The 13,795-nt window shown below is 50.5% G+C and overlaps 1 protein-coding gene and 1 long non-coding RNA gene across 3 annotated transcripts; one reads left to right on the forward strand and one right to left on the reverse strand.

Moving 5' to 3' along the window:
• The first annotated feature begins 2,382 nt into the window (after positions 1–2,382).
• LOC146893243 (uncharacterized) lies at positions 2,383–5,390 on the forward strand. Its single transcript, XR_015003748.2, has 2 exons — positions 2,383–2,925; positions 5,127–5,390. It is a non-coding gene; the product is annotated as an uncharacterized LOC146893243 (long non-coding RNA).
• Positions 5,388–13,081, reverse strand: Mrps23 (mitochondrial ribosomal protein S23). Of its 2 annotated transcripts, none has more exons than XM_048446853.3 (5): positions 12,921–13,081; positions 12,001–12,171; positions 6,973–7,050; positions 6,517–6,643; positions 5,388–6,047 (listed from the first exon to the last, which is right to left on the reverse strand). In XM_048446853.3, exons 1-5 carry the CDS (start codon positions 12,962–12,964, stop codon positions 5,952–5,954), a joined length of 516 nt encoding a protein of 171 aa, XP_048302810.3. In that variant the 5' UTR covers positions 12,965–13,081; the 3' UTR covers positions 5,388–5,951. The 2 variants fall into 2 exon arrangements, with proteins under 2 accessions (XP_048302810.3, XP_048302811.3); XM_048446854.3 differs by having other exon boundaries at positions 12,971–13,073.
• Positions 13,082–13,795: the final 714 nt, after the last annotated feature.

Genomic DNA, 13,795 nt, shown 5'->3' on the forward strand with positions numbered 1-13,795 from the left:
TGAGCAGCCAGCCTCTCCCTCAGAGCTCTTCAGCAGGCTGAATGTTCCCACTGGTCAGCCCTGGGTGCAGGCTGCTCTGTGCTGGGCTCTGCACGCTCCTGGTGTGGGTGATTCCTTTTCCTTGCATCTTTATTTCTGAAGCTGTGGAAAGCCTGCGTGTTTACAAAGTTTGACTGCAGACAGCATCTTTGGTACTTGAATATGAACTTGGCGTTGACCTTGTCATCTCCATGGTCAGGATGGCTCCCCATTCGTCAGTTCATCCATTTGACACATGTACTTAGGTTCCAAATTCTGTGCTGGGGCTGGATGTAGCTCAGAATGGTTAGGTGATGCGTTCAGAGCCATGAACATCAGGATCCGAGACAACAGAGGAAGAAGGTGAGAGCCTTCCCCTGTTGCCACCGCTCCTGAGTGTACACAGCAGACGGGTAGGAATGAGGACTGGCAAGACACAGAGGGGAGTCACTGACGCTGGTGCAAGTCAGGATTAACATCTTGGGGGGGTGGACTCAGGAGTTCAAGGTCATCCTCAGCTACACAGTGAGTTCAAGGTCAACCTGGTCTGGTCTACACACTCTCTCTGTCTCTCTTCCTCTCTCTGTCTCTCTCTCTGTCTCCCCCTCCCTTCCTTCCCCTCTCCCTCTTCTTTTCCCTTCCCTGGAAGTAACTAAATAAAAATTAATTTCTTGTTTGTTTGTTTGTTTTTAACAAAGCCTACCACCACTGTGTAAACTCCAAGAGTAGACTCCCTCCTAAGATATTTTTGGTTTTTTTGGTTTTGGTTTTGGTTTTTTGTTTTGTTTGTTTATTTTTGCTCTTCACTTCCAAATGTGTCTTTATGTACTCATGAATACGGTGCTGGAAAGAGATAGTAACAGCCAAGTATGGGAGTTAGGGCTCCACAGTGAGACCCTTGTCTTTTTCAGAATCAGGACAAAGCTTTCTGTGCGGCCCTGGCTGTCCTGGAACTCTGCAGACAAGGCTGACCTCCAACTCAGAGATCTGCCTGCTTCTACCTCGCTAGTGCTGGGATTAAAGATGCATGCCTGCTCCCCCAGCTGAGACCCTGTCTTTAAAAACCAAACAACAAACGAAAGAGATGGTAACTTTGGAGGTCCAGGTTTGAGAGAGCCAAGTGTGTACACAAATGACTGGTGTGGGCAGCACAATTCCATGTTCTTTCTTATCTGCATTAATCTAAGGCAGATCCCTCTCCAGCCTTCCTAGACACAGAGGGCAGAGACTACGCCATGCCCTCAGCTTCTGCTGCCGTCTGAGCAGTGAACTGGGTGCTATGGGCGCTGTTTTTTTACAGATTAGGAAACTGATTCTTCTCCCTGCACGAGGCAGCCATAGGTTAGGCTTTTGGTTTCTCTCGTGCGGGGGTTCCCATTGCTCCTCACTGCCCCCCTGCCTCCACCTTCCCTCCCTCTTCCTCTCCATGAAATCTACAGATGTGTCATTGAGTAAAGAGCGCTAGGAAACATTGCTGGGGCAGTCGCCAGGGGCCTGGCAGTTAGCTCCTTGCACACCCCGTCCCCGCTACACATACACCCGCAGGCCTCTGCCATTTGTCCTGTGGCCTGTTCCCTCCCATCTCTGCTCCATCCCAGTAGCACCCTAGGACCTCAGCTTCCAAGACCTCCCCCAGAACGTTATTTCACAAGGACACTTTCCAACCTTGAAAAACGAGGTACCTGGAGGCAAGGAAATAACGCTCTCTTTCTAGTTGAGCAGCGTGAGAGCGCAGCGCCATCTAGTGGTACCGCAGCTGACTACTCCCGGGCGGTGACATTTTCAGACAATCAATATCTCATTATTAACCATAATCACAACCTGATGTTTACTTTTGGAGACGTGTTCTGGCAAGGGACGCACGTGCACTTTTCTGCCTGATTCCGAGGCCTGCGATCCTAAATGCCACAATGACTATTAAACAGTGTCCTGCCAGTAAGCAAACAGGAGGGAGCCGAGATTGACGGTCTATCTTTTTCATCTACGCTGCTCACCAAAAACAAAGCATCCGTTGAAGCCAGTGACCTTTCACTAACTGCTGGAAGGCAAATGCTTGATAAATAATAAATGGACCCCTACTCGGTGTGGCTTGGAACCATCTTTTAATTAAAAGAACCGAGCAGTGAGAAGGTCAGGTGACTGATGTTTAAGTTAGAGTCCCGGAGAAGCGTCAATCAAGGGTAAAATTAAGCTTGAAATGCAATGTGATTGTCAGCTTAGTGATTCAACAACAACAACAAAAACTCCCAATGCGATCCCCCGGTGGGAGGAAGCAATGGTAGCTGGCAGTGGCGTTTTTAGGGGACATGACACTTTACTCTCCGCCTCCTGTCCCCTCCCCTAGCAACCTTCTCACCGGGCCTCAGCAATAGACACTCTCCTGGCACACCATCTCCACAGAAACTGCCTTGGAGCTGGACTCATCCAATCAGGGGCCAGCATGCCACACTGAGTACTACCCTAGGAGTGACATGGAAGCCATTTCTTGTTTTTTTCCACGTCCTCTGCCAGCCAAGGTGACCTCCACCAAGTGGCTCACTGAAACGCCCTGGCAGCCCACAGCTCACCCAGCAGTGATGCTGGGGCTTGACCCGCCTCTGGAATAGACCTCCCGAGAACAGGGCAGGGAGAAAGTGAAAGCTCCCACTTCCCGGCCCCGCTCTCACTCCGCCACCTCCATCTTCAACCCGCCACCTCCACCTTCAACCCGCCACCTCCAGCTAAGGCAGTGCAGCTGGCCTCTACTCTCAGGGTCGCATTGTATCAGATGCCCTCACTCTTAGACAGACGCGGGAAAACTGCCAACCCAATCCAGTTTCCTGTTAGGCTCGGTCACAGCCAGCTCTGAAGAGAATGGACGAGGTCCAGAGACTCCAAGTGGGCCACATCTGGATCCTCTGGAGCTAGGTGGGTATCGGTAGAAACTCAGGGAAAATTTGATCAACCTACTTTAATGGCTGAAACTTGTGGCAATCCTCCTGCCTCAGACTCCTAAGGGATGGGATTAGATATGCACTACCACACCTGGCTTCAATTTGATGCATGTTATGTGTGCTCACGTGTGTACACAGACATGTGTAGAGGTGAGGACACTCACTGACGTGGCTATCTCCTCAGCCCCTGACTGCACTTCGGTTACCTTGCTCCTTCCTCCCCATAACCGAGAACACCTCCTGTGTTGTCCCCTGCCCCTGCCACCGCCGCCCCACCACCCCCACCGGTAGCTCATTCATTCTCCTAGTTCCGAACCGTATTCCTTTATTAAAGACTTTGTCCGTTTCCTAAATGCTTAGGCCTTCCATCCCTGACACCTGGGCACTGAGCCATCACCTCCACCCAGGCAGAATTAAAGCCCTATTCCCTGAGCATGCCAATTCCTTCCCCACTGGTCCGCTCCTCATAACTCCGCCAGTCTCCTGGTCACTCGGGTTTGTAATTGGGACGAGACACCTCCTCTCCCCGCTCTCCCTCCCAAGTCCTGAGCAAGCCTTCTGTTACCTGATGCTGCTCTCACCACAGAGCTTCCCTGCTCACTTTTCCTACCCATCTGAACCCCTCCATGTAGCTGCCAAGGCCATCGCAGTCCGACCCCACCGTCTGCTCAAACCCGTTTCCCGTCACTCCTCAAAATACCCATCCACACCCGTAAGGAAACCAGTAAGCTGTGTGTTCGCCATGTCAATTCACCTCACCACACGAGCCACAAGTCCAGGCAAAGCTTGCCTTTATTTTGTCAGCTGGTGACTGTGATGGGCACAAGGTGACAGCAGGACAAACGGACACCTGGAAGGACCCAGCTCTTCAGGCTTGTCTTCTGCAAAGTTCACTGAAGCCTGGACACCTGTCTCCGGCTTCAGCTCCCCAGCTGCTCCAGTTCTTGGGAGGGCCTGCTCCTGAGGCTGTTCAACGCTTCAGCGCTCACAAAGTGAAAATGTCTGTCCTTGTTTGCGCCTAATAGAAAGGAAATGCTTGGAGCAGAATGCAGGCCACAGGAAGCTCGGTGCGAGTACAGCGGGCGAATTGGGCAGACAAACCATAGTGAAGCCCCTGAGTGCCGGCCCTTTGGGGGTTCAGCAGGGAGTTGATGCTCAACCTGAACCACAAGATTCCCAAACCCAGCCACCATTTGAAATAGAACCTGATCTCTAAAGTGGGGAGGAGGTCCAGCAGAGCGCACAGAACTTTCCAGGTTCCCCCAAGCAGTATTCCAAGACTAATCCAAAGAGGACCACTCCCCACTCCCCCGCCCCCAACTCTAGCATGCTTCCTTTTGTGTGACTATGGCTGTACACACACATGTGGGAACCAGGTCATCCTCAGCTGTCACTCCCCAGGTGCCACCCACCCTTTGAGTCATATCTGTAATTTGGCCTGGAGCTCACCAAGGAGGCCCTGGGACCCACCGATCTCCTAGCATGTGATTACATGTGTAGGTTGGCTTCTACTTCTCACTTGGATGCTGGGGATCAAACTCAAGTCCTCTGACTGAGCCTCTCCCTGGGCCCTCTACCACAGGTTTCTACAGCCATTCAAAAGCCTCTCCACGTTGCTGTTTCTTCTCAATCTCAGTGTAGACTCTCCTAAGGCAAGAAGGGGTTCCATCTTCTTCACACACCAGAGCAGCCGGAGAGAGGCTTCTGCACAAAGCGGGACTTCGGTCCTCAACCTCACAAGTCCCTGTGTAGCAGCTCTCCCCCTTCAGAGGTGCTCTCCTGAGTCCCCTCCCTTCCACAGGCTGACTCTCAATTTCAGAGCACATGAAGAAAAGCATTCTCACACACTGATGGAGAGGCAGAATTCAAACAATAAAAACCCAGAAATGTAAGGACTGGAGGAGGCGCTGAGCCGGCTCCTGGGCTGCCCTCCTGAGAACAAGGCCTGCGGCACCACTGTCAGCTGCTGCCCCCAGTCTTCCCGAGTATTTGGGATCCAATCCGTGTCTAACATCTTCAAACGGATGGGATTTGCTTCTCCATCTGAGTCATGAGGAATCGTAAGGCAGGAGCAATGCTGGAAGCAGTGGAGGCTAGGGACTTAATAACCTTCATGGAGCTCTCACATGCAATGAGGTGGACAGGCTAAGACACGGGTGTTGTCCTTCTGTCCAGACAGGGAAGGCCTGCACTCAGAGAACTGTGGGAAAACCACAGAGGCTGAAGATAAGGAACACCTGAAGCTGCTTTTGACTACAGATGAGAACTACTACCCACAAATACAGGAGCTGCAGCACAACGGGCATCTCGGTCACTAGCAAAACCCAGTATGATGGAGCAGACCTGGGAGGCAGGATGCTCACGGAGAAGGCCATCAGTTGCCCCAAGCCTTGCCATCTTGGAAATCCAGGGACTAATAAAAACAGAAGTCTTGAGTAAGGTATGATCATTTATTCATTCAGCAAACATTTTCTAATGTTGCAGCCTGTGAGCCGCAAGCCCATGCTAATCACCTCCAATGCACTTAACCCATGACATTCGAGTGGTGGCTTTGGTCTTCGTTCGCATCAGACGGGTCCTCAGTCTTACTGCAGCTGGCTGGGCCTCTCAAGCTGCAGTCAATAGCTCTACAGAGAAAGTACAAACACCACCTGCAGATGGGAACACTTGGCCAAGGGACTGCACCATGTGGGCGAGTAGAATTCTGCAGGAGGGATCCAGACGAGAAAAACGGCAAGGTTCAGGTGCAGCGGCCCACAGCAGCACGGGGCACCTTTAAAGGCTTCTGGTGCTATTCACTTTGAAAGCATTAGAGAACCCTTATCTAACCATGCCGTGGAATAAAAGTCCACAAAACTGGAGCTTTCAAAGCACGGGACTGAGATTCATGACAACCCAGAAACAGCGGCTGAGAGAAGGCCTGGGACAGAGACCAATGGACCCCAAGCAGCTCAGTGAGCAGCGTCCCAGGTGGTGGGCATGCTCAGTGCACAGAAGGCCTCAGGGAGGGGAGACAGCCGTCCTCGGCTCCTGCTGCTCCGGGGCATCTTCCTGAGGCTGGTTTCCTTCCAATGGCGCATGGGGTCTGACCCGGACCTGTAGGGTTTGAGGGAATGTGACTACTTCCAAGGAACAAGCATGTCTCTCAGATGCTGCCAGTGTACATGGCTGGCTGCAGTCGTGTGACTAGGCATACAAACTCTGGCATTAGGGAAACATTTAAGAACGACATCTCACGTCAAATTCTCTTATGACAAGCAGCAAGTGCACAAAAAATTTCTCTAGAACCATACTCTAAGAGCCCAACAGCTATAAATAGCACACAGAGTCCCACACATTCAATAACAACAGTTTCTGACCTGGGGTTAAAGGCGCCAGCCAAGGTTTCAGGAAGCAAACCAACCCTTCTACTGAGAGACACCAACTGAAATTACTATGTGTGTGTGTTTGTGTGTGCGTGTGCGCGCGCACAAGTTCACACCCTCAAAAATGCACAACTGAGCACACATGCTCCTGCTGAGCTCCACCCCCGGCCCAACACCAGCTTTGACAATTAGGTACTCACCACCCTCGCTTCTCCTACTCGTCTTAAAATGATGCCTTCTGCCAGCAAAGCCTTCCCCGTCTCCACAAACAACTTTTCTTCATCTGTCTCTCCGAGATCCTGCAGCTCCATGTACTTCTCCACAAACCTGCAATTTCCAGGCCCGTGTTGGGGCTGTGGCGACATCTGCCACACAATATCAAGCAAGCCCCGGAGAGCTGCCTAGAGAAGCACCCTTCACACACTCCTCAAAATGACAGCTTCACCGGGCAGGCAGTGGTGGCGCAGGCCTTTAATCCCACACTCAGGAGGCAGGGGCAGGCGGATCTCTGTGAGTTCAAGGACAGCCTGGTCTACAGAGTGAGCTCCAGGGCAGCCAGGGCACGGAGAAACCCTATCTCAAGCCTGCTGACCACCCCACAAACCAGGTGAACCCTCAGGGGAGCTTGATTTAACTCAGGCCTGGGAAATACTTACCGCTGACAGGTAGACTTGAAGTTTGGGTTGAACAGATCAAAAGCTTTGTGACCAGATCCATAGGCAGAAAAGAATTTCCTAGAAAACACAGAAACAATATGAATCTCCAATTACAGGCTATGGGGAAGGGGGCAGAAGGAATGCAGAATAACTGCTAGGCCCTGAGAAGATATAGAGCCTAAACCAAAGAACAAGGCATACATCAAGTGAGACAAAGGAATCTCAGTGAGAACGATCACTCCCTCTCCCATCTGCCCCAACTTCCCTGCTCTCCTCTCAGGGAGTAAGCTTCTCATGTGCTGCCACGTTCAGAAAAGCCCCACCACAGATAACCCGGAATGCATCATTCTGTGCGTGTGTGTATGTCTGTCTGTCTGTGCCACATGCATGCTGAGTGTTCGGGTGCACATGGGGGACACAGCAGGACATCAAGTGTCTTCCTCCACCAGTCTCCACTCTAGCGCTTTGAGACCAGGTCTCTCCCTGGCCTGCGAGCTCACCACTTTGGCTAGGGGGGCAGGCCAGCAAGCTGTCAAGATCTGCCCCGGAACGCTGAGGCTGTAGGCACACAGAGTCAGGACCGCTTTTCACATGGGTGTTGGAGACTCACACTCGAATCTTCGTGCTTCCACAGCAAGTGCTCGTACACACTGAGCTTTCTTCAAGTCCCCAGCCACATTCTAAACCCAAAGAAGGGGTACCTATCTTCCTTCTTTTTAACTGGGGAAGCATCTGTGTATCAAAAATTAATCCTTGCTGGGCCTTTGAGGTGACTCAGAAGGTAAAGGCACTTGCCGCCAAACCTAACAACCTGAGTTTTATCCCTAGAACCCACATGGTAGAGGACAGGGCTCCTGTTAAGCTGTGCTCTGGCTTCTACATGCATGCTGTAGCATGTACTCAAACATGTGCATATATGCATGCACATCTCCACTTTAATAAAATACAATAAAAAACTGCAAAAACCCTAAGCGTGCCAGTGACAGTGCCGTCAGCCAACAACTATCACCACGATGGTTCCAGAACATTTTTAAATTACATCTACTTTGTTTACTTAGTGAGCAGAGGTGGTGCATGTCACAGCACATGAGTGGAGGTCAAAGGACAACTTGAGGGATTTTCTCCTTCCGCCATGTGGCTCTGGGGCTTGAACTCAGGTCATCAGGCCTGGCAGAAGGTACCTGTACCCACTGAGTCCCCTTGCTGGCCCTCCAGAACATTCTCATCAGCTCCCACAAAGGCCCAGGACCATGAAACACTCACACCTCTCACTCCATTATCCATTATCTTGTGTTTTTAGAGATTATCTCAAATCAGCACAGACTCTTTCTAGTCCTTTGCATCAAGACTGTTGCAGAACACCTGTGCTGCCTGGGGTAGCGAACAAGTCAGTCCATGGGATAAATCCACAAAAATGGTAGTGCAAGGTCAAGCTATGTGCTATCTGTATGTTAAAACAAACAAATCAAAGCCAACCTTCCAAACTGCCCAAGTGCTTCTCCAAGCAGCTGTGGTAAATTTATACTCAGGCAAATTCTACAATATACAAGTGCCTATTTTCCTGTTTCATGACCCTAGCCATATAGATAGACTGAAAATTGTAATTACAGTTTCAGCACCACCAACCATTCTCCCCACCCCCGCAAAAAAGAAAAAAAGAAAAGAAAAGAAAGAGAATTCCATTAGACATCTTTTTAAGCCTGACAGCAAACTAGATTACTTTCCTGTAAACCATTCATGCTCTTTGTCCATTTTCCCTTGCTATGAACTAAGAATTCCTCCGAGGAAAGCCCAAGGTGCAAAAAAGTAAAGCTGGGAACTTTGGGAGTTCATCGGGTCATAAGTACAGCCCTTAAATAAAACAGTATTGGTGTCCTTAGGGAAAGACAGAAGGCATGCTTCCTTTCTGTTCTCTCCCAAGTAAGGACATAGCAAGAAGGCGCACTCTCAGAGGTGGGAGGTATCTCTAAGCCCAAAGCCAGCTTGATCTACCCAGCAAGTCCCACCCACTCTGGAATCAGAGTGAGTCTCTAAACCAAACAACCAAAAGGATCCGTGGTGGCTCACTGGCCAAGTGCTTGCCCAGTATGTACGAGAATCTAAGTTTACCTCCTAGGACAGCAAAGCACAAAGAGGCCACATTAAGTGAAGCAAAAAAGTCACCTGACCAAGTACATGCAGCAAACTGGAGCGGGAATGTTTGGAAAGTCTCAGGGAGCAAGAACAAGTTTGTCCTGCTACCTCAGGAAGAACCATGCGGAGCAGAGAGTGGTCGCTCATGTCTGTAATCCCAGCACTGTGGAGGCTGACGTAAGAAGCTACAGAAAACTGACTTCAACTTGCCCTCCACTGGAATAAGACCCTGTCTCAAAACACAAAGCAACAACAAAAACTAGTTGTTTTTAAACCTTAACCTCTCCATCTTCCTTTTCAGTGTCTTCTCCCCGAGCCTAGAGGTTTCATCCAAGCATTAAGTCATTAGCGTTTCATCAGCAGAGAGCTGTGAACAACCAGGCCATGAACCGGACTGCGCATGAGAAGAAGGCAGTGAGTAGGACAGCACCTGGCCCATGTAGGTCTCTTTGTCTAAGGTGAGGTGTCAGAGAGACAGAACTAGTGACTGAAGAACCACGGCCTCACACATGCTAGGCGAGTGCTCTGTCACTGCGATGCAGTCCCTCACTGCGATGCAGCCCCTCACTGCGATACAGCCCCTGCTTATCTGAAACGGAGCTTCACTGTGTAGCTCAGGCTAACCTCAAACTCTTGATCCACCTGCCTCACCTGCCAGGTGCTGGGATTATACACGGGAGCCACCATGCCCTTAGGCTGTGACATCTGAATTGCTCTTTATTATTTAAAAGAAAAAGATGTTTAAGGACATTAGAAGCCCATTTTCCAACATTATTTAGGTTAGGTTAGAAGGCGTGGAAAGCAAAATAAAGAACACACATTTTCATTTGTGTCAACAACACCTGATTTAAAGGTAACTCAGAAAAGGTAAGGCTGGCCTGGGACCAGCAAGATGGCTCAGTGAGTAAGAAGGGTTTGCATGATGACAAGAATTGGATCCTTGGGACTCACATGGTAAAAGGAGAAAACCAACTGCCACAAGTTGTCCTGACCCTACATGTATGCTCACACACATGTGCACAAGTGCACACACACACTAAATAGACAAATAAATGTAGTGAATTATATATATAAACCAGCAACAATAACAACAAAAAAACCTCAGATGTGGTATCCCATACTTGGGATCCCAGAAGTCAGGAAGTAGAGGCAGAAAGACTCCAAGTTCAACATCATCCTGGGTTTAAAATAAATAGTAGGATAGTTGAATTTACATAAAAAGACCTTCCCAAACACTCTCAATAGAAAGGTAAGTAGGCCAACAAAAACAAAACTGGTAGATGTGACTATATTGTATATCCTAGTGCCTAACACGTAGGCTTGACAGGGGGCAGAGAACTTATAAAATGAAATAAACAACGTGTGCACACTAAGAAGGGCGTCATGGGGCTGGAGAGATGGCTCAACAGTTGAGAGCGCTTCCTGCTCTTCCAGAGGACCTGGGCGCCTGCAGTGTCCGGCACCCACGACAGGAGCTTCACAGCTGACTCTAACTCCAGCTGCAGGGTATCTGACCCCCTCTCCCAGTCTTCTCCAGCATTGAACACACATGGCACACAGATAAACATTCAGACAAAACTACCATGCACATAAAAAAAAAAACTACAAAACCTCTGGCCTCCAGGGGGCACCTGCACTCACATGCACACACAGACATGTAATTAAAAATAAAATAACATAAACCTTAAAAGCAACAAAATATCAGGAGGCAAAGGCAGTTGGATCTCTGAGTTCGAGGCCAGCCTGATCTACAAAGCAAGTTCCAGGACAGCCAGGGCTACACAGAGAAACCCTGTCTCGAAAAACTGAAGGAAAAAAAAAGCAAACAGCATCTTCCCTGATCTTCACAGCTCTGACACACTAGTGTCCTGTCTCACGGTGTGAACAGGATTCTGGGGACAGTGCTTCCAAAGTGACAATCCTAAGCTCCAGGAGCTGCCTTCAAACCACTACCTCAAAAGACAGGGTGATGGGGGATCTGGTCTTTCTTCTTTGTGCTTCTCCTTTGTTTCTCAATTTTCTATGATGAATACGTATTATACACCAGACATGGCGATACATGCCTATAATACATATATAATACGTGCAGAGGCAGGAAGATCCCCTGTTTCAAGAAGGAAAAAAGAAGAAATAGATGCTAAAGAAATAAAGTACCCAAGCACTTTCTTCAAATTTCTGGGGATGATTACTTTAAGTGCTTTGCGGTCCGAAGCACCCTTTCCTGTGCGGCTTCAGTGATTGCTAAATCTACAGACCTTATTCCTCTGATTTCCACTTCCAAAGCAGCAGATGTGGTGGCCAACTGAAGCTCGGAGTCAGACGTTATTTCCCAGACCCGCCACCCTCCTGTGCAGCCACAGGCAACCAACCTCTTGAGCCTCACAGTGCTCTTGAATAAAACAGAGGAAATGAGAACTGGCTGCCGACAGGGTTAAAGTCTATGAGCTGATGTTTGTGAAGGGTGTATCGTGGTACCCAACACACACACACAAAAAAAGACCGCCAGTAAACAGACAACTTTAGCCGCAATGTTCTGTCAGTTTGGGGGCTCCAGATTCCACTTCTTAGAACTTCTGCTTCCGCTGGGTGGTGGTGGTGCACACCTTTATTCCCAGCACTTAGGAGGCAGAGGCAGGTGGATCTATGAGTTTAAGGCCAGCCTGGTCTACAGAGTGAGTCCCGGACTACACAGGGAAGCCCTGTCTCAAGCAAACCAGCCAATCAACACTTGCTTCTCTCACCACAGAGGAGGCATGAGATGGCATTGTCTTCCTTGCTATACAGGACCAATCCGACAGAGCAAGCCCCTGTCCGCTGTTAGCAGACTTCGACAAGAACCTTCCTTTCTCATGAAGGTCGGCTGCACAGCGCGAACTACAGGGGATAGCCACTCACGCTCGAATCTGATCCTCGCAGTAAAAGATGTCCTGGATGTTCGCTTTGGCTTTGCCATATCGCAAACGGGGTCTTCGGAAGACAGGTTCTCTGAGCGGCGGAAAAGCCTTATATACGTCAAACCACAGAGGTTTCTCCTTCAACACTCCAGCACGCATCAGATCCCTCGTCCTTAGAAAGAGAACAGAAAGAACCAAGGTCAGTCGATTACAACAGCCTGCCAAAGTCCCTGAACCAACTTAGAGCAGGCCAGAGCAGCGTAGTTCAGGTGAGCTGAGCAGGGCTTCCCACCTAAAGGAGACATGGCCACATCCTACAGCCACCTAGCAAGGATAAAGGGTTTAGGTCTCACGTAGCCTAGGATAGACTTAAACTCTTGTGCAGTTGAGGATAACCTTGAACTCAGTGCCTCCCTGAATTTCTCCCGGGCGAGGATGACAGCGTGTTCACGCCAGGCTGTCTTTTTGTTTTAACAAAAGTTCGCCAGTAGCCTGACTGACCTCAACTTCGCTACGTAGCCCAGGCTGGCCTCGGTCTTGTGGCGATCGTCCCGTCTCGCCTCCCGAGTGCTCAGAGTACCGGCATGAGCCACCACACTCAACTCTGAAGCCACTCCATCTTCTTGCACACATCCCACCTCCAGCCCGTCCACCGTCCCATGGTGGAAACGCAAAGACCGTCCAGTCAAGCCCTTCAGCCTCTTCTTTATCTAGACGCCTCCACCGAAGTGGGGTGGCGAAAACACAACCTTGAAAGTGACTGAGCAGAACCCCAAGAGGACATCGACAAACATTCCGAGTCAGGAGGGAGCACGAGGGCCTCTCCGGGCTCGAACACCCGCAACCGCGACCCGTTCCGGCTACGCCAGGTGGGTCGTGACCGGCTGGGAACCCTGCTCACGCCCGACTCGGAGCACGCACCGGGTAAACACGCTCCCAATCGTCTCCAGCCGGCTCCCCGCCATAGCTACCTAGGGCAGAAAGCCGCTAGCTGTTACCGGAAGCGGAAGCGGCCACAAGCAAGCGAAGGGGGAAACAAGCTGCGGACCGAACCGAGGATCACAGTCCCGCCTCAGCGGACCCGGAGGGCGGAGCCAGACAGAAGCAAACGACCGGCTGAGCGGGAGCGCTCGGTTACTAGTGAGGGGCAGGGCGGGGGCTCAGACAAGAGCAATCGATAACCGAGCCGAAAGGGCGGGAGTGCGCCAAAACTCCGCAGGAGTAGTAAATGACTGGTCCAGGGCTAAGACTGAGTGTGGCACTTGCTTTCTTCTTTCTGACTGTAGGAAGCTTCCTCCTCTCCAGCAGATCGGGCAGTGTGGAGGAACACAGTGGGGGTCGCGGAGATGAGGCACACACCCTACAGTCGGGACAGCCAGCCAATCTTGACATTTGAGGTCATCAGCTCCAGGCTCGATTAGGCCTAATCTTGGCCAGTTAGGCTACGCAGAAGGAAACTGGGACCCATGGAGAGGCGAAGTCACTTTCCCAGGGAACTCGAGCGTCCAGACTTCCTTCTTTCAGCGGGGCTCCCTGGAGCAATCTGCTTTCACACTCAGCGGAAAGCTGCCTGCAAGCAGCGTTTCCTCCGCTGGAGGCGTCCCTCGCCCGCCCGCTAGCTCTGGAGTTCAAAAGTGAAAAGCGTTCGGAACTAACGCGTTCGGAGGAGGAAGCTAAAAACCTGGGGGAAAATAAGCTGTCAGTGTTCAGCTGTCCAAAGTATGGATATGGAGGGATGGATGCCTTAGATCAGGAAAAGCACTCCGTAGAAACTGAGGCATTTCCAACGTGTTTGT

Source organism: Myodes glareolus, chromosome 9 (assembly GCF_982192425.1).
Source record: "Myodes glareolus chromosome 9, mMyoGla1.1, whole genome shotgun sequence".
Taxonomy (NCBI): Eukaryota; Metazoa; Chordata; class Mammalia; order Rodentia; family Cricetidae; genus Myodes; species Myodes glareolus.